Consider the following 21,104-nt stretch of genomic DNA (forward strand, 5'->3'; position numbering starts at 1 on the left):
TATCATCACTGTTGTTTTGTGTGGGTACCTAGTATCATCACTGTTGTTTTGTGTGGGTACCTGGTATCAACACTCTTGTTACGTGTGGGAACCTGGCATCAACACTGTTGTTTTGTGTGGGTACCTGGTATCATCACTGTTGTTTTGTGTGGGTACCTGGTATCATCACTATTGTTTCATATGGGTACCTGGTATCATCACTATTGCTACGTGTGTGAACCTGGAATCATCACTATTGTTACGTGTGGGTATCTGGTATCATCACTATTGTTACTTGTGGGAACCAGGTACCATCACTATTGTTACTTGTGGGAACCAGGTATGATCACTATTGTTGTTTGTGGGAACCTGGTATCATCACTGTTGTTATGTGTGGGCACCTGGTATCATCACTGTTGTTTTGTGTGGGTACCTGGTATCATCACTATTGTTGCTTGTGTGTACCTGGTATCATCACTATTGTTACGTGTGGGAAACTGGTATCAACACTATTGTTACGTGTGGGAACCTGGTATCATCACTGTTGTTGTGTGTGGGTACCTGGTATCATCACTATTGTTACGTGTTGGGTATTTGGTATCATCACTGTTGTTGCGTGTGGGTACCTGGTATCATCACTATTGTTACGTGTTGGGTATTTGGTATCATCACTGTTGTTGCGTGTGGGTACCTGGTATCATCACTATTGTTACGTGTGGGAATCTTCTTTTCATTAATTCGCTACAACAATTGACACAAAACACATTTGAACATGTATATGTATTTTTTGTTCGGCTTAGATTAGATATGATTCACAAACACTGCTTTTGTATTATCTATTATCATTTTTTGCTAACCAAAAATATTAAAACATATAAATAAAGCGACAACGGCATTTCCATGTCCAATAAGAATCTCTGCATCAAGCACAGTCAGTTGTACGATTACGACTATATCATGAGCATGTGTTTATGAATCACTGTCAAATAGTAATGATACCATGTGTTTGCCAAAAGGTGAGCATAACCTTTCCCACCCGGTGCACCCATCAAAACACATGCAAAGGCAAGTCAACTGTTCACCTGAAAAAGCACGGGAACATTTGGTACAAGACAAAATAGGGAATTGCATCAGACATAATGTTTGCCACTGATGCGTCAAATTTGGAAATGTCCTCAACATGTCCACCATAAAACGTTTTGAAAGCTTTATCAACACCTTGAATGTTGTAACCTTGACATGACGGTAGAAAGAGCATGCTCGGGTGTTTCTTAAATTTGTGAAATACAAACACCAAATGCTGGAGCAGCTGGGATATTGCGCAATACAAAGGGAAAGTAACTCATGACAATTACATAAGCTCCACGTACCTGCAGACTGACAGAAATACAGCTACCACCCCTACCTACACAGTGTTACAGCCCTAACCAGGAAGTGAGTTAGTATCGTGTCAATTACTCAGTGACGTAATTTGAGGAAATACAGCCACAACCCCTACCTCCATAGTGCTACAGTCCTACCAGGAAGTGAGTTACTATAGTGTGTCACCTACTGCTCAATTTACCTGATGGAATATTATTTATATGTTTGCCGTGAGAACTTTGAATTATTGAAATACTTTCGACAATTAAGTTTATGATAATGTATTCCAGTTGGAAGGTGTGTGGTATAAGGTCCTTGTTATATATTGAAACAAACTCATTGTTCTGTATCACATGATTTAAAATGCACTTCAGCGTGCCCATATATCAGTCCTCGGTTGCCTAAAGTAGATCTTGATAAGAGCGTGACACATGACTTCATCTGTCAACTTTTTTTTTCCACAGCACCAACCTCACCGCTCACTGCTGAAGTAAACTACTTCAGTTCATTACACATCTACTTTTATGGAGGAAGTGATGTAGTTTGTATGTTTAATTACCCATATACAGGTCGTATATTTCGGGTATTAAGTGTCATTGACAACTGCGACCCATCGAACAACACACAAACAGACGTTTATCCCATATGTATCTACACATATTTATCTCATATCTGCATTTTGTTTTATAACAGTTTACGGTTGTCAAGGGCTGGGACTTTATGGAAACTTTTAGATTGTCCAGCAAATTCTTGAAAAAAAATATGTGTGCTTCTGACTGTTGAAAATACATTGCTGCAAGCTATTTTCTGTAAAATAACATTTAGACTCATAGTTTTTATTAAAATATAGTTGGTTTTGCTGATGCAACTGAACAAATAGAAAGTCTCCATCAAAATTCACAGCCCCGCATTTACGTCAATGAAGATTAACTGTTATTTAAACATGATAACAATGAGCCTTATTGACTGATCAACACAAGGGCAGACGAGTGTACGCATACATATAACATTCAGTTGGCATGTTGCTGATTTGTAAAGCATGTGGCCAAGGTGACAACACAGTAATATTACATTGCGTTTGTTTCTCGTCAGGGAGCGCACCTGTTGTTAACATATAGGAGATCAATAACACAATGCTGTGTGGTAATGCAATGAGGGTCATAGGTATTGCCTACGACAGCATGACAGTGTGATCCAGTAGAGTAGTTGACGCACTGTAGTAACTCACTTCCTGGTAGGACTGTAACACTATGGAGTTTGGGGCTGTGGTTGTATTTCTCACGCTCCTCTGGCAGTCATCAGGTAGGTGGAACTTATGTAATAGTCATCAGCTAAACAACATACTGTCCTGTGATAGAATCTTGTAGTCTTGACTTCTATTTCATGCTCGTTGAATGTGTGATGTATCATTTTGTTGTGTGTAAGGGTTCACGTTTCGAGAAATAGGGTACACTTGGATCCCAGTCACCAAATGAGCCTGTCGTAAGCGTCGACTACGTTTCAAAACTTTAAGACCACGGTATTGCTCAGAAACTGCTGCCTGTGACACTCACTCACTCACACAGCGAATGAACGAACGAATGAACCAATGGAAGGACAGACTTTTGACTATTGAACAGTTAAAATATCCCTCTTGTGGATAGCTTTCTGTCACTCTGAATCTTTATGCGCATTTCTAAATAGGAACAAGACGAGGCGGTCTAACTGGTCTCCTTTATTTGTGGTTTTGACGGGTAAATTAGTGGCCACATGACCGTTATTTCGGTGATAAACATACTGTGTTTTCAATGTAAAGCTAGGTTACCTGTAGATTTAACCCCGGTAAATTGAATTTGGAACCGAAAGCGCAGTCTGATGTTTCAAATGTTAAATTTAGCGCGGTTAAATCTACAGGTAACCTACCTCTACATTGAAAACACAATATGTTTATCTCCATTCTACCATGACTAAATAAAACGCGAACACTTTGGTGTTAGCAAATATACTGAATGAAGCGGCATGGGTTGAGTTTAGTGTTTTAGTGGGTTATCGATCTGAATTACGGAATCACCCAACAAAATATGGTGCTGTATATACTCAAGCAGTTTGTTTACACGGAAATACTTCACTCGAACATATGACAGGCATTAAAAGCATAAAAAGCACGGCAACTTGGTAATCTAACATGAGGTGGGAATCCCTAAAGAAAACAAAGCAAGCTTTGCAAGGATCTCGCTCTACATCGCACGTCACCATTATGACGTCATATCGGTCATTGTGAGACACAAAATATGACGTCACAGTCGTATATAGAAAAGCGCCAATATTCCAAGCTCTCTGTTGTCTCCAAACCCCAAATATATTCCCATTGTTGATTTCTGTCGTGTTTTTCTGCACGAAATGTACTGCCACACTTCCTTTGAATATTGTAGTAACCGCATCTATGCATTTTGTAACCTGTAATTGTAGATATAATTATTTAAATATGCCTACTGACAATGACAGAAAATAGTACTATTCTATGGATATTAGCTTCCGCGGTGATGCGGCCGTCAAACCAGCTGTTTCAATCAGAGGGGGTTTATTGTGATTTAAAAGCCTCTGATTGACCAATCAGAATCGAGTAAATTCCAAATTCATGGTAGAATTAAGGATATCAGATAATCGATGTACCTTCTTGGCCGAATTCCCATTAATGTAGATTTTTGATAATCCGACAAGAAAATCCGATTCAGATGCATAAAAAGATGCAAGAAGGGGATCATACTTGATGCTCATAAATATCTTACCCCAAAATTTAACATAGATCTTATCAATGAGGAAGTCCAACATTTCACATATTGTTTTCTCAGTAAACTTTTAATATCATTTGTTGTTTTTGACAAATTGTCCTGAACGTCTGTGGATAGATATGTAACTGTATCTATGGTTACCACGTCACTCAGGATTGTTTTGACAAAATTTAGTTTTGTTCGTTTCTGAGATGCCAAATTTCAGCAATGTTTTTGAGTGTTTTGTGAATCCACCGGCATTAAATCTTTATCTACTTGTCTCAAATACTTTCGGTGTATATGAAGAAAATCCTTTCTTGATTGTATTAATGATTATGTTTGATCTCCGAGACGTATTCGGTGGTACATTTGCTGGTCCCTACAATACGTGTCTCTTCGTACAGATGTTTATGGAGCTTTGGAATCAACTGAGTAACGGACATGTATGCATGTTCTTAGACTCTTGAACAGGACGCACCTCGACTTATCTAGTTGATATACAATCTTTGCACAGCACTTGTTAAGGAATACCTATGGAAAATAGTACGTTATGAAAAGAGTGCAATGCACAGAAACAGTAAGTGGTATAATGCAGTCTTTGTGATGATAAGTATATCCTCTACTGACAATTCTCACAATATAAGCTCAATATAGTGACAATAATTAATAGTAGTATACTCTTCAAAACAAAAACGCAAAGCCAGATTTGTGTGATGTAGAAAAATACATTTATACGAGGAACCGTAGAAGGTATTGAGCCAAAATGTTGTGGAGAGATCACTTGTAGTCATCTCAGTTATCCTTACATAGGAAAAGTCTAAAGTGAAGATCAGCTACCATCAATAACGTGTATGTCCCCCGTATGAATCGATAGCAGCCTGACATCTCCTCCCTAGTCATCTCTTAGTTGCACTAATTGTAATATAGAAGTTGTTCATCCATATAACACGTCTTACTTCATCACACCAACTTCTAAATGCCACTGAAAGAAGACGTCGGCGTAGCCGTCTATCCAATTCATCCAACAGGTCCTCCATCGGGTCACAGGTCATCTATTCAAATACGGGGATCTGGAGGGCCAGGGGAGAACATCAACGTTGTTGTTGTGTAGACAGGCTCTTGTGATACGAGCTGTATGCGATCTGTTGAAACCAATCCCATAGCCTTGTGATGGTGCTTGGCGCTACATTGAAAACCCCGGCTACAGCTGATCGGGATAGCCCTGCCTGCAAGCGGCCTTTGACGTTGTTTCTTTGCACTTCTGTTAATCTTTGCATGTTGTTGAACTGTCACTGTTCGGTTGACACAGATGCCAGGCAATCAAATACCTTGCACTTTAATACCGTTCATAGTTCTGTTGCACGTGTAGTACGTGCATCTCTGTGGCCCTTTCGTTAATGCACTGGATGCATTATTCCAAATCGTACGTGTTTCCGGACTAATGGTTTGCATGTCCTTGTTGTGTTCATTTTGATCCGACAAATTTCTCACTAAATAACACAATAAACCTCTTCATTGTGCACCTCTTGGTCCACTTATTTTGCTGTTATGGCCCAAAATATCCGTATTGCATTCCTTTTTTTGAAGAGTATATAATACCTGGTATGTCTATGGCCAAGCATAGGTAGAAGTTGACCTGCGTTTGAGCTTCGAGCAAACATCGGTTTACATAGCTTTGTGAAAAACACATATTCTTGCATGTGGACAAGGACAGAGACAAGAGAAAACATGACGGTAACATGACGATAACATCCCATATTGTATAAGGGGCTATGGGCCCTGAAAATAGAAGCTAAATGTAAAATGTAACAGCCAAGCACAATTTTAAAACAATTTTCAGCAACAAGTAATCTTATGTTATGATTTAAAGCAATGTCCTCAGGATTCAGTGTTTCAGTTTATCACTTCCTGGTGCTGTCATGTCCCTGCAGGATTCAGTGCTGTCATGTCCCTGCAGAATTCAGTGTTGTCATGTCCCTGCAGAATTCAGTGTTGTCATGTCCCTGTAGGATTCAGTGTTGTCATGTCCCTGCAGAATTCAGTGTTGTCATGTCCCTGCAGGATTCAGTGTTGTCACTTCCTTGTTGGATTCAGTGCGGTCAAATCCTTGTGGGATTCAGTATTGCCATTTCCTAGTAGGCATTAGTGTTCCTGGTGAGATTCGGAATTGACACTGCCAGGTAGGATTTAGGTTTGTCACTTCCTTGCAAAATTAAGAATTGTCACTTCCTTGTAGAATTCAGTGCTGTCACTACCAGATTCAGCATCTTTACTTCCTCATAGGATTCAGTTTTGTCACTTCCTTGTAGGATTAAGAATTGTCACTTCCTGGTAGAATTCAGCACTGTCACTTCCTGGTTCGATTCAGTGTCACGGATTTCTGGTTGGATTCTGTTCTCTCGTCTTTGCAAGATTCAATGATGTCACTTCCTGGTAGTATTTAGTTTTGTCACTTCCTGGTAGGATTCAGGTTTTTTTCACTTCCTGGTAGGATTCGGAGTTGTCATTTCCTGGTAGGATTCAGTGATGTCACTTCTTGGTAGGATCCAGTTTTGTAACTTCCTAATAGGATTCAATGTTGTCACTTTCTGGTTGGATTCAGTGCTATCGCATTTTTGTAGGATTCAGTGTTGACACTACCTGGTAGGAATGGGTGTTGTCACTTCATGGTTGGTTTCAGTGCTGTGACTTCTTTTTTAGGATTCAGTTGTGTCACTTCCAGGTAGGATTCAGTTGTGTCACTTCCAGGTAGGAATCAGTTGTGTCACTTCCAGGTAGGATTCAGTGTTGTTACTCCCAGGGAGGATTCAGTATTGTTACTTCCAGGTAGGCAACCAGTGTCACGGTCTATCTCTGACGTAATACATATGTTACAGGCAGCTGTGTTTGGTGTTGTTACTTCGTGGTAGGATTCAGTGTTATCACTTTCAGATAGGATTCAGTGTTGTTACTTCCTGGTAGGATTCAGTTGTGTCACTTCCAGATATGATTCAGTGTTGTTACTTCCTGGTAAGGCTGGCTGTTGTTACTTCCACATAGGATTCAGTGTTGTTACTTCCTGGTAGGATTCAGTGTTGTTACTTCCTGATAGGATTGGGTGTTGCTACTTCCAGATAGGATTCAGTGTTGTTACTTCCTGGTTGGATTCAGTGCTATCGCATTTTTGTAGGATTCAGTGTTGACACTACCTGGTAGGAATGGGTGTTGTCACTTCATGGTTGGTTTCAGTGCTGTGACTTCTTTTTTAGGATTCAGTTGTGTCATTTCCAGGTAGGATTCAGTTGTGTCACTTCCAGGTAGGAATCAGTTGTGTCACTTCCAGGTAGGATTCAGTGTTGTTACTCCCAGGGAGGATTCAGTGTTGTTACTTCCAGATAGGATTCAGTGTTGTTACTTCCTGGTTGGATTCAGTATTGTTACATCCAAATAGGATTCAGTCTGTACTTTACTAAGAAAGTGTTATCCCAAATATAACATTAGTTACAGGATTCAGTGTTGGTACTTCCTGGTCAGATTTAGTATTGTTACTTGCTGGTAGGATTCAGTTGTGTCACTACTAGATAGGATTCAGTGTTGTTACGTCCTTGTAGGATTGGATGTTGTTACTTCTAAGTAGGATACAGTTGTGTCACTTCCAGATAGGATTCAGTTGTGTCACTTCCGGATAGGATTCAGTGTTGTTACTTCGTGGTAGCATTCAGTGTTATCACTTTCAGATAGGATTCAGTGTTGTTACTTCCTGGTAGGATTTGATGTTGCTACTTCCAGAAAGGATTCAGTGTTGTCACTTCTAGCTAAGATTCAGTTGTGTCACTTCCAGATATGATTCAGTGTTGTTACTTCCTGGTAAGGCTGGATGTTGTTACTTCCAAGTAGGATTCAGTGTTGTTACTTCCTGGTAAGGTTGGGTGTTGTTACTTCCAAGTAGATTTCAGTGTTGCTACTTCCAGATAAGATTCAGTGTTGTTACTCCCAGGTTGGAATCGGTGTTGTTACTTCCAGGTAGGCAACCAGTGTCACTGTCTATCTCTGACGTAATACTTATGTTATAGGCAGCTGTGTTTGGTGTTGTTACTTCGTGGTAGGATTCAGTGTTATCACTTTCAGATAGGATTCAGTGTTGTTACTTCCTGGTAGGATTCAGTTGTGTCACTTCCAGATATGATTCAGTGTTGTTACTTCCTGATAAGGCTGGCTGTTGTTACTTCCACATAGGATTCAGTGTTGTTACTTCCGGGTAGGATTCAGTGTTGTTACTTCCTGATAGGATTGGGTGTTGCTACTTCCAGATAGGATTCAGTGTTGTTACTTCCTGGTTGGATTCAGTGCTATGGCATTTTTGTAGGATTCGGTGTTGACACTACCTGGTAGGAATGGGTGTTGTCACTTCATGGTTGGTTTCAGTGCTGTGACTTCTTTTTTAGGATTCAGTTGTGTCACTTCCAGGTAGGATACAGTTGTGTCACTTCCAGGTAGGAATCAGTTGTGTCACTTCCAGGTAGGATTCAGTGTTGTTACTCCCAGGGAAGATTCAGTGTTGTTACTTCCAGATAGGATTCAGTGTTGTTACTTCCTGGTCGGATTCAGTATTGTTACTTCCAAATAGGATTCAGTCTGTACTTTACTAAGAAAGTGTTATCCCAAATATAACATTAGTTACAGGATTCAGTGTTGGTACTTCCTGGTCAGATTTAGTATTGTTACTTGCTGGTAGGATTCAGTTGTGTCACTACTAGATAGGATTCAGTGTTGTTACGTCCTTGTAGGATTGGATGTTGTTACTTCTAAGTAGGATACAGTTGTGTCACTTCCAGATAGGATTCAGTTGTGTCACTTCCGGATAGGATTCAGTGTTGTTACTTCGTGGTAGCATTCAGTGTTATCACTTTCAGATTGGATTCAGTGTATTTACTTCCTGGTCGGATTCAGTATTGTTACTTCCAAATAGGATTCAGTCTGTACTTTACTAAGAAAGTGTTATCCCAAATATAACATTAGTTACAGGATTCAGTGTTGGTACTTCCTGGTCAGATTTAGTATTGTTACTTGCTGGTAGGATTCAGTTGTGTCACTACTAGATAGGATTCAGTGTTGTTACGTCCTTGTAGGATTGGATGTTGTTACTTCTAAGTAGGATACAGTTGTGTCACTTCCAGATAGGATTCAGTTGTGTCACTTCCGGATAGGATTCAGTGTTGTTACTTCGTGGTAGCATTCAGTGTTATCACTTTCAGATAGGATTCAGTGTTGTTACTTCCTGGTAGGATTTGATGTTGCTACTTCCAGAAAGGATTCAGTGTTGTCACTTCTAGCTAAGATTCAGTTGTGTCACTTCCAGATATGATTCAGTGTTGTTACTTCCTGGTAAGGCTGGATGTTGTTACTTCCAAGTAGGATTCAGTGTTGTTACTTCCTGGTAAGGTTGGGTGTTGTTACTTCCAAGTAGATTTCAGTGTTGCTACTTCCAGATTAGATTCAGTGTTTTTACTTCCAGATATGATTTGAGTTGTGTCACTTCCAGATAAGATTCAGTGTTGTTACTCCCAGGTTGGAATCAGTGTTGTTACTTCCAGGTAGGCAACCAGTGTCACTGTCTATCTCTGACGTAATACTTATGTTACAGGTAGCTGTGTTTGGTGTTGTTACTTCGTGGTAGGATTCAGTGTTATCACTTTCAGATAGGATTCAGTGTTGTTACTTCCTGGTAGAATTCAGTTGTGTCACTTCCAGATATGATTCAGTGTTGTTACTTCCTGGTAAGGCTGGCTGTTGTTACTTCCTGGTAGGATTCAGTGTTGTTACTTCCTGGTAGGATTCAGTGTTGTTACTTCCTGATAGGATTGGGTGTTGCTACTTCCAGATAGGATTCAGTGTTGTTACTTCCTGGTTGGATTCAGTGCTATGGCATTTTTGTAGGATTCAGTGTTGACACTACCTGGTAGGAATGGGTGTTGTCACTTCATGGTTGGTTTCAGTGCTGTGACTTCTTTTTTAGGATTCAGTTGTGTCATTTCCAGGTAGGATTCAGTTGTGTCACTTCCAGGTAGGAATCAGTTGTGTCACTTCCAGGTAGGATTCAGTGTTGTTACTCCCAGGGAGGATTCAGTGTTGTTACTTCCAGATAGGATTCAGTGTTGTTACTTCCTGGTCGGATTCAGTATTGTTACTTCCAAATAGGATTCAGTCTGTACTTTACTAAGAAAGTGTTATCCCAAATATAACATTAGTTACAGGATTCAGTGTTGGTACTTCCTGGTCAGATTTAGTATTGTTACTTGCTGGTAGGATTCAGTTGTGTCACTACTAGATAAGATTCAGTGTTGTTACGTCCTTGTAGGATTGGATGTTGTTACTTCTAAGTAGGATACAGTTGTGTCACTTCCAGATAGGATTCAGTTGTGTCACTTCCGGATAGGATTCAGTGTTGTTACTTCGTGGTAGCATTCAGTGTTATCACTTTCAGATAGGATTCAGTGTTGTTACTTCCTGGTAGGATTTGATGTTGCTACTTCCAGAAAGGATTCAGTGTTGTCACTTCTAGCTAAGATTCAGTTGTGTCACTTCCAGATATGATTCAGTGTTGTTACTTCCTGGTAAGGCTGGATGTTGTTACTTCCAAGTAGGATTCAGTGTTGTTACTTCCTGGTAAGGTTGGGTGTTGTTACTTCCAAGTAGATTTCAGTGTTGCTACTTCCAGATTAGATTCAGTGTTTTTACTTCCAGATATGATTTGAGTTGTGTCACTTCCAGATAAGATTCAGTGTTGTTACTCCCAGGTTGGAATCGGTGTTGTTACTTCCAGGTAGGCAACCAGTGTCACTGTCTATCTCTGACGTAATACTTATGTTACAGGTAGCTGTGTTTGGTGTTGTTACTTCGTGGTAGGATTCAGTGTTATCACTTTCAGATAGGATTCAGTGTTGTTACTTCCTGGTAGGATTCAGTTGTGTCACTTCCAGATATGATTCAGTGTTGTTACTTCCTGATAAGGCTGGCTGTTGTTACTTCCACATAGGATTCAGTGTTGTTACTTCCGGGTAGGATTCAGTGTTGTTACTTCCTGATAGGATTGGGTGTTGCTACTTCCAGATAGGATTCAGTGTTGTTACTTCCTGGTTGCATTCAGTGCTATCGCATTTTTGTAGGACTCAGTGTTGACACTACCTGGTAGGAATGGGTGTTGTCACTTCATGGTTGGTTTCAGTGCTGTGACTTCTTTTTTAGGATTCAGTTGTGTCACTTCCAGGTAGGATACAGTTGTGTCACTTCCAGGTAGGAATCAGTTGTGTCACTTCCAGGTAGGATTCAGTGTTGTTACTCCCAGGGAAGATTCAGTGTTGTTACTTCCAGATAGGATTCAGTGTTGTTACTTCCTGGTCGGATTCAGTATTGTTACTTCCAAATAGGATTCAGTCTTCACTTTACTAAGAAAGTGTTATCCCAAATATAACATTAGTTACAGGATTCAGTGTTGGTACTTCCTGGTCAGATTTAGTATTGTTACTTGCTGGTAGGATTCAGTTGTGTCACTACTAGATAGGATTCAGTGTTGTTACGTCCTTGTAGGATTGGATGTTGTTACTTCTAAGTAGGATACAGTTGTGTCACTTCCAGATAGGATTCAGTTGTGTCACTTCCGGATAGGATTCAGTGTTGTGACTTCGTGGTGGCATTCAGTGTTATCACTTTCAGATAGGATTCAGTGTTGTTACTTCCTGGAAGGATTTGATGTTGCTACTTCCAGAAAGGATTCAGTGTTGTCACTTCTAGCTAAGATTCAGTTGTGTCACTTCCAGATATGATTCAGTGTTGTTACTTCCTGGTAAGGCTGGATGTTGTTACTTCCAAGTAGGATTCAGTGTTGTTACTTCCTGGTAAGGTTGGGTGTTGTTACTTCCAAGTAGATTTCAGTGTTGCTACTTCCAGATTAGATTCAGTGTTTTTACTTCCAGATATGATTTGAGTTGTGTCACTTCCAGATAAGATTCAGTGTTGTTACTCCCAGGTTGGAATCGGTGTTGTTACTTCCAGGTAGGCAACCAGTGTCACTGTCTATCTCTGACGTAATACTTATGTTACAGGCAGCTGTGTTTGGTGTTGTTACTTCGTGGTAGGATTCAGTGTTATCACTTTCAGATAGGATTCAGTGTTGTTACTTCCTGGTAGGATTCAGTTGTGTCACTTCCAGATATGATTCAGTGTTGTTACTTCCTGGTAAGGCTGGCTGTTGTTACTTCCAGATAGGATTCAGTGTTGTTACTTCCTGGTCGGATTCAGTATTGTTACTTCCAAATAGGATTCAGTCTTCACTTTACTAAGAAAGTGTTATCCCAAATATAACATTAGTTACAGGATTCAGTGTTGGTACTTCCTGGTCAGATTTAGTATTGTTACTTGCTGGTAGGATTCAGTTGTGTCACTACTAGATAGGATTCAGTGTTGTTACGTCCTTGTAGGATTGGATGTTGTTACTTCTAAGTAGGATACAGTTGTGTCACTTCCAGATAGGATTCAGTTGTGTCACTTCCGGATAGGATTCAGTGTTGTGACTTCGTGGTGGCATTCAGTGTTATCACTTTCAGATAGGATTCAGTGTTGTTATTTCCTGGAAGGATTTGATGTTGCTACTTCCAGAAAGGATTCAGTGTTGTCACTTCTAGCTAAGATTCAGTTGTGTCACTTCCAGATATGATTCAGTGTTGTTACTTCCTGGTAAGGCTGGATGTTGTTACTTCCAAGTAGGATTCAGTGTTGTTACTTCCTGGTAAGGTTGGGTGTTGTTACTTCCAAGTAGATTTCAGTGTTGCTACTTCCAGATTAGATTCAGTGTTTTTACTTCCAGATATGATTTGAGTTGTGTCACTTCCAGATAAGATTCAGTGTTGTTACTCCCAGGTTGGAATCGGTGTTGTTACTTCCAGGTAGGCAACCAGTGTCACTGTCTATCTCTGACGTAATACTTATGTTACAGGCAGCTGTGTTTGGTGTTGTTACTTCGTGGTAGGATTCAGTGTTATCACTTTCAGATAGGATTCAGTGTTGTTACTTCCTGGTAGGATTCAGTTGTGTCACTTCCAGATATGATTCAGTGTTGTTACTTCCTGGTAAGGCTGGCTGTTGTTACTTCCAGATAGGATTCAGTGTTGTTACTTCCTGGTCGGATTCAGTATTGTTACTTCCAAATAGGATTCAGTCTTCACTTTACTAAGAAAGTGTTATCCCAAATATAACATTAGTTACAGGATTCAGTGTTGGTACTTCCTGGTCAGATTTAGTATTGTTACTTGCTGGTAGGATTCAGTTGTGTCACTACTAGATAGGATTCAGTGTTGTTACGTCCTTGTAGGATTGGATGTTGTTACTTCTAAGTAGGATACAGTTGTGTCACTTCCAGATAGGATTCAGTTGTGTCACTTCCGGATAGGATTCAGTGTTGTGACTTCGTGGTGGCATTCAGTGTTATCACTTTCAGATAGGATTCAGTGTTGTTATTTCCTGGAAGGATTTGATGTTGCTACTTCCAGAAAGGATTCAGTGTTGTCACTTCTAGCTAAGATTCAGTTGTGTCACTTCCAGATATGATTCAGTGTTGTTACTTCCTGGTAAGGCTGGATGTTGTTACTTCCAAGTAGGATTCAGTGTTGTTACTTCCTGGTAAGGTTGGGTGTTGTTACTTCCAAGTAGATTTCAGTGTTGCTACTTCCAGATTAGATTCAGTGTTTTTACTTCCAGATATGATTTGAGTTGTGTCACTTCCAGATAAGATTCAGTGTTGTTACTCCCAGGTTGGAATCGGTGTTGTTACTTCCAGGTAGGCAACCAGTGTCACTGTCTATCTCTGACGTAATACTTATGTTACAGGCAGCTGTGTTTGGTGTTGTTACTTCGTGGTAGGATTCAGTGTTATCACTTTCAGATAGGATTCAGTGTTGTTACTTCCTGGTAGGATTCAGTTGTGTCACTTCCAGATATGATTCAGTGTTGTTACTTCCTGGTAAGGCTGGCTGTTGTTACTTCCAGATAGGATTCAGTGTTGTTACTTCCTGGTCGGATTCAGTATTGTTACTTCCAAATAGGATTCAGTCTTCACTTTACTAAGAAAGTGTTATCCCAAATATAACATTAGTTACAGGATTCAGTGTTGGTACTTCCTGGTCAGATTTAGTATTGTTACTTGCTGGTAGGATTCAGTTGTGTCACTACTAGATAGGATTCAGTGTTGTTACGTCCTTGTAGGATTGGATGTTGTTACTTCTAAGTAGGATACAGTTGTGTCACTTCCAGATAGGATTCAGTTGTGTCACTTCCGGATAGGATTCAGTGTTGTGACTTCGTGGTGGCATTCAGTGTTATCACTTTCAGATAGGATTCAGTGTTGTTACTTCCTGGAAGGATTTGATGTTGCTACTTCCAGAAAGGATTCAGTGTTGTCACTTCTAGCTAAGATTCAGTTGTGTCACTTCCAGATATGATTCAGTGTTGTTACTTCCTGGTAAGGCTGGATGTTGTTACTTCCAAGTAGGATTCAGTGTTGTTACTTCCTGGTAAGGTTGGGTGTTGTTACTTCCAAGTAGATTTCAGTGTTGCTACTTCCAGATTAGATTCAGTGTTTTTACTTCCAGATATGATTTGAGTTGTGTCACTTCCAGATAAGATTCAGTGTTGTTACTCCCAGGTTGGAATCGGTGTTGTTACTTCCAGGTAGGCAACCAGTGTCACTGTCTATCTCTGACGTAATACTTATGTTACAGGCAGCTGTGTTTGGTGTTGTTACTTCGTGGTAGGATTCAGTGTTATCACTTTCAGATAGGATTCAGTGTTGTTACTTCCTGGTAGGATTCAGTTGTGTCACTTCCAGATATGATTCAGTGTTGTTACTTCCTGGTAAGGCTGGCTGTTGTTACTTCCACATAGGATTCAGTGTTGTTACTTCCTGGTAGGATTCAGTGTTGTTACTTCCTGATAGGATTGGGTGTTGCTACTTCCAGATAGGATTCAGTATTGTTACTTCCTGGTTGGATTCAGTGTTGTTACTTCCAAGTATGATTCAGCTGTGTCACTTCCAGATATGATTCAGTTATGTTACTTGCTGGTAGGATTCAGTGTTGTTACTTCCTGGTATGATTCAGTTGTGTCACATCCTGGTGGGAATAAGCATTGTCACTTCCAGATAAGATTCAATGTTGTTACTTCCTCGTAGGATTGGGTGTTGTTACTTCCAGATAAGTTTCAGTGTTGTTACTCACAGGTATGATTCAGTTCTGTCACTTCCAAGTAGGATTCAGTGTTTTTACTCCCACGTAGGATTCAGTGTTGTTACTACCTGGTAGGATTCAGTGTTGTTACTTCCTGATAGTATTCAGTGTTGTTATTTCCAGGTAGGATACATTGTTGTTCATTCCAGGTCGGATTCAATGTTGTAACTTCCAAGTAGGAATCGGTTGTGTCACTTCTAGGTAGGTGTCAGCACTTCCTGGTAGGACTTACTTGTGTCAATTGCAGGTTGAATTCAGTGTTGTTACTTCAGGTAGGATTCAGTGTTACCACTTACAGGTAGGCAACCAGTGTCTATCTCTGATATAATACTTCTGTTACAGGCAGCTGTCCTAACAGTACATACGGGTACAGATGTGGTTATGAGTGTCACTGTCCCCCAAAGAAATGTGACCATACTTACGGCTGCCAGTCGTCTGACTGTTTCGAAGGGTGGTCAGGGCCGACATGTCAGAGACGTATGTTATCATTACGTTATTATTCATATTCAGATATGAGTACAACACTAATTCAATGCATTTCGACATGGAATGCAATTATTTATTTGATGAATATGAACATATTTATGGTGAGAGTCTTAGAAATGAAATACTTATATATTATTTAACAAACAGTTACCATTATCCATAGCGCATTTCTGGTAAAATAATCAAAACCATGATTAATTTACAACAACAAAAAATCCTCAATCTTAAAGGTTAAATATTTTGATGATATTTTCAAAAGAATAAACATAAATTAATATTATTGAGATATTGATAGTACATCGCTCATTGGGTCCGCGCCCTGCTTATCTGTGATTATACATGTTGTTGCTACTATGAGTGTTTTTATGTTTGGCTTTAGAACTTCGAAATGCAAAAGGGGGCACGGGTGGCCCAGTCGTCTAAGGCGCCGCGATTCGCTGTGCAGAGTTGCGTCCCTTGGCCACGCCAGAAACCTATGATTGTGGGTTCGAATCCCGGTTCGCCCCGATTATGTTTCTAGGTTTGTCGACGTCATAACCATACCCGTGCTCGTGGGTTTCACCGAAGTGGTAAACGTCTGAGACCTGCATCACTTCGGTCTTTCCTCCCACATTAAGCTGACACGCCGTGATATAACTGTAATACTGTTAAAAGCGGCGTTAAACCCAACTCACTCACTCGAAATGCAAAACCAAAATATTTACGGCCTGCACACATTTAGTTATATTGTGACCTTAAATGTTCCAATTGCTTTTTGTAGAAAATGTTTCTCAACATAAGATAACAGCTTCAAGTGGAGATGTGTACAATTCATCCCGAGCCACAGATGGAGACTACAGGACACACGGCTTTGGCTATTGTATAGAAACTTCTGAAAGCAACCCCAACTGGTGGAGGGTGGATCTCAAAGAGACTGTTTTTATACTTGTGGTCAACATCTACTTCAGAACTGATCGTGAGTGACAAACTCTGAAGCTAATTTAGGTGTACTCATGTATTGTTGTTAAAACGTATCACTCGCAAGCAATGCGATCACCTATGTCTTTAACATGTTTCTGTCAGTTCTTAAATCAGTGATTTGTTTTGAGCGATATACACTTGATGTATATTACAGAATCATTGTTTTCAGGTGATATGGAGAGAACACCAGAAACGAACATTTAAAAATAACTTTAATCATTACTCATTATGACACGTATAGCTTCCTGACTGGTCAGTTAATATAGTTGAGATTAATATTATCTCTGTGCAGATATGTACCATTACAATTATTCATGTTGTGGTTTTATTCCATTTAATTAAAGTGAATGAAGAAATAATACATTGCAAACATTACTTCAGATAGACCAAGAAGGAATGGCATCCAGGTGTACATAACCAACTCTACTGACACACCCAGTGGTGACAACTGCTACAACGTAACAGGATCAAGAGACGGACATGACATAGATGACATCACACGAGCACCTTGTTCCGGTAGCGGGCGTTATATCCTCCTCTACACGACAGTGTCTAATGAAGATATTTATAAACCAATAATGGACTTTTGTGAAGTGGACGTAAACGGTAAGCAAGTACCACATCATAACAAATATGTTGGGTTCTTATGTCAAAATGACTAAGACTAACAAAATTCTACCATGACATTGAATAATACTGGATTCTGATTGGTTAGAAAGAGGTATCCTTTCTCCTACTGAAACCACTTTTATATATATTCTCTTAGAAGCTGGGTCTCAAATGCAATTCAGGTCTCTATAAACACGCCTCGTCAACGTTTCTCGCGAAATTAATATAATGACCGAGCGTCTAATAGAGGAAATACAGTACTTTTGAAATTGATGATTTCAACGTCATAGGCCGAAAGCCCTGACTGCTTCAATGGTTAGATGACAAAACTTAACAAATCATTTACACGTTTATGAAACTCTAAGGGACATGTTAGGTGGCGAACAGGTATTTCACATTGAAACAAACGATAATGAAACTAAAACTAAAACTCAATATTGTGCTGTCAATATTTATTTATGACAACAGGTTGTATACAAATCAATTTGCGATATATATTCATTACTATCTTAGTCAACCATGAACGTTAGGATTTGACAGGAGGGGATTTAAAAGTCTAACAGAAAACACTGCTCCCTTCCAAAAGCCAGGAAAACTAAACAACAAATGTCCCGACATCTTTGCAGAGTCACACCACGGGCACGTGGTTACAACAGCTTCTCAAATTTGATGAATATAATTACAGAACACAGCTTAGGACACTTCCGCATACGAGTGGGGCGGTGGGTTATTGGAAACTTATTAATGAGACTTACACACAAGAAATGATAAGTCCAAACAGCGCAAGTTCGATGAAAATAAAACTTTGTCAACTTTGTTTCTGAAAAACTATATTCAACAACAAATGTTCCTGTGACCCCAATATTTTAATGTATTTTTCAAAACAAGTAAAGTTTGGTTTCCAATGTTGTAGAACATGTATGGAATCAAGTCACAAAAACGCAACTGCTACAGAAAAGCATGCATTTCATGCAAAAGTTGACTTTTATGCAAGCCCCATGCATTTCACTACCCAAGAATGGGTATAAAACATGTACGTAACGGGATTGCATATGCATTGTTTAGCATCGTGCTGACAACAATCACTCAGAAAAACAACAAAACTACGCAATTATTCAACATTAGGAAATGCCACGCCTGTCCGAAAATGAGCGTCTGCGAGCCATTGGTATGCTTGAAGCAGGATCGAGTCAACGTGATGTTGCAAGACAATTTAACGTCCACAGAAACACAATTTGGTGGTTATGGCAACGTTGGCAACAAACGAATGCAGTCAGAGACCATCCTCGGTGTGGCAGGCCACGCGTAACCAATAATCGACAAGACAACTGGATTCGAACAACACACCTACGAAATCGACTCTAGCCAGCAACAGTGACTGCAAGAAGCATCCCTGACCTTCGACGAATATTTTCACAATCTGTACGTCGTCGCCTCAGATGTGCAGGGATTGTCGCCAGAAGACCCGCCAGACGTCCCATTTTGACAGGAAACCACCGTCAAGCACGTCTACAGTGGTGCAGACAGCGTCTACGCTGGACTGTCATGCAGTGGGGACAAGTTCAATTGAGACACTGAGGAGTCTCGATTTCACCACGGATTCGAGTGTACCGACGTCGAAGTGAACGTTACGTCAATCATTGTGTCATGGAAGAAGATCGGCTCGGGGGCGGCATCCTTATGGTATGGGATGGGATTACAGCAAGTCAGAGGACCCGTTTGATAGTGGTAGAGGGAAATCTCAATGGACTGCGCTACCGCGACGAGATCATCGGCCCTGTTGTTCTACCGTTTTTTCGTCGTCATGGCCCAGGCATTACCCTTCAACATGACAAAGCCCGGCCTCATATTGCTCGACTTATTCAGGAGACTCTTCAAAGAAACAACGTGAATGTCATCGATATCCCTTCGCCGGCTCGCTCCCCTGATCTCTCACCAATCGAGCACATGTGGGATGATATGGATCGGCGCCTTCGACGTCAACCACGTGTTCCACAGAGACTCAGGGAACTTCGAAACATGCTCCAGCAGATATGGACAGATATCCCACAGGACTTTAATTTGTGCGACGCCTGGTCCATTCCATGAGACGAAGATGTGTTGCTTGCATCGCAAGCAGACGTCGACACACACGCTATTGATTTGTAAATTCACATTTTGGCATGTTCATATTTTTTATTAAAATCACGCATTTTCTGAAGTCAGTGTGGCAAATTTAACCATTTGAACAATTACAGGAGTCTTTTATCTGTCGCAAACCAAAATTGTTTCAGATTTGGAAAAAAACATAACTTTGTATAAAATCTTATTCAATGTAACAGGAACTTTCGTTGTTCAGTATATGTGTTTTGAACCATTAATTTGAACTGGTAAATACTATAAGTATTTTAATCTGTAACTTTAGTGCTATTTGTTAGATTAATGACTACCTGTGACCCATTTTCGGATTGGTAGCTGATCTTTGTACCGCATGTGTAATTACTCTAATCAAAATGTCGTATTTACATGCATTTCCGGGCACGTTTGAGATGTTCGTATTTGTTTTAACCAAATGCTATAAATGTATTCGTTCTTTTACAATGGAATGCAAACAATTCATAACTTCTTTGATAGGCATTTAGAAGTTGGAGTACTAAGTAAGGATAAGAATTTATGGATGAACAACTTCTTTATTACAATTAAGAGCGACGTTTCGGTGTAGGTTCAAACACCGTTATCAAGGACGATAACATGATGATTTCCTGCTTTGCTGTGTAAATGAATGTGTAATACATCCATAATTTTAGCGGCACGCGTTTCCTCACTAACGGAGATAATTTTAGTTACTGGAAGCGATTACGAATGTAAATATAAGCGACAAAACCCTTTTCATATTCATAAGGTATCTGTACTAAAAGCACGATTGTACGATTCAGACCATATTAACATGTCTTTTGGAATCACTATTAAATACATGTAGTGATGATACCAGGTGTTTACGAAATCGTGAGCATAGTCTGCCCCACCGCTCAAATCTGTAACAAGCACATTCAAAGGCAAGTCAATTGTTTACCTGAAACAAAACACGGGAACATATGGTACCAGTCAAAACAAGGAATTGCATCGGACATCATTTTGTCACTGATGCGCCAAACTTGAAAATGTCCTACCATAAATCGTTTTGAAAGTTTTACTGAGGCCTTGAATGTTGTAACCGTGATCAAACAACCATTGAGCAAGAGTCGTACGACACACTCTTAAATCTTGGTAGATATAGCATGTTCGATTGTACCTAAATTGTGAAATGTCGACTAAGGCTTGACATCAAGGGATAGTTGGGTTTTGGAAAAATGAAGTCATCCCTCTTGCCTTACAGTCTCGTGGAGATTTTTTTGTCACACTAATTCTTTATGCAGTTTTAATTATAAAACAGACAAGCCGGTTTCACTTGTCCACTTCATTTCAATTGCTATTTGGTGGTTATCGAACGATACCGGACCACTGATATACCTGAAGCTTAAGTTAAACTTCTTGGCCAAATTACCTTGTTTTGACTTTACCATTCAAAGCAGAAATGCCAATTCATATGCATAAAGAAACAAATCCTCATGAATGTGAACACAACTGGTTCCCATGGGTATGGCTACTTCTTGCCTAAATGTCTGACCCCCAAACACTGTCAGTCAGTTGGGGAATGCTAATGTTGCTTAGAAACTCCTAAAAC

General features: G+C 39.9%; 1 protein-coding gene across 1 annotated transcript in view; it reads left to right on the plus strand.

The window, feature by feature from the left end:
* Positions 1-2,591: 2,591 nt before the first annotated feature.
* The window catches only part of LOC139478350 (receptor-type tyrosine-protein phosphatase epsilon-like), a 30,079-nt gene continuing 11,566 nt past the window's right edge, over positions 2,592-21,104 (plus strand). Inside the window, 13 exon segments of the mRNA XM_071260787.1 lie at positions 2,592-2,643; positions 9,613-9,664; positions 10,659-10,710; positions 10,842-10,893; positions 12,071-12,122; positions 12,778-12,829; positions 12,961-13,012; positions 13,851-13,902; positions 14,558-14,609; positions 14,741-14,792; positions 15,689-15,823; positions 16,593-16,787; positions 17,174-17,398. Of these exon segments, the coding sequence (XP_071116888.1) occupies positions 2,592-2,643; positions 9,613-9,664; positions 10,659-10,710; positions 10,842-10,893; positions 12,071-12,122; positions 12,778-12,829; positions 12,961-13,012; positions 13,851-13,902; positions 14,558-14,609; positions 14,741-14,792; positions 15,689-15,823; positions 16,593-16,787; positions 17,174-17,398 (1,075 nt within the window).

Source organism: Haliotis cracherodii, unplaced genomic scaffold, assembly GCF_022045235.1.
Source record: "Haliotis cracherodii isolate W230 unplaced genomic scaffold, xgHalCrac1.p SCAF_4, whole genome shotgun sequence".
Taxonomy (NCBI): Eukaryota; Metazoa; Mollusca; class Gastropoda; order Lepetellida; family Haliotidae; genus Haliotis; species Haliotis cracherodii.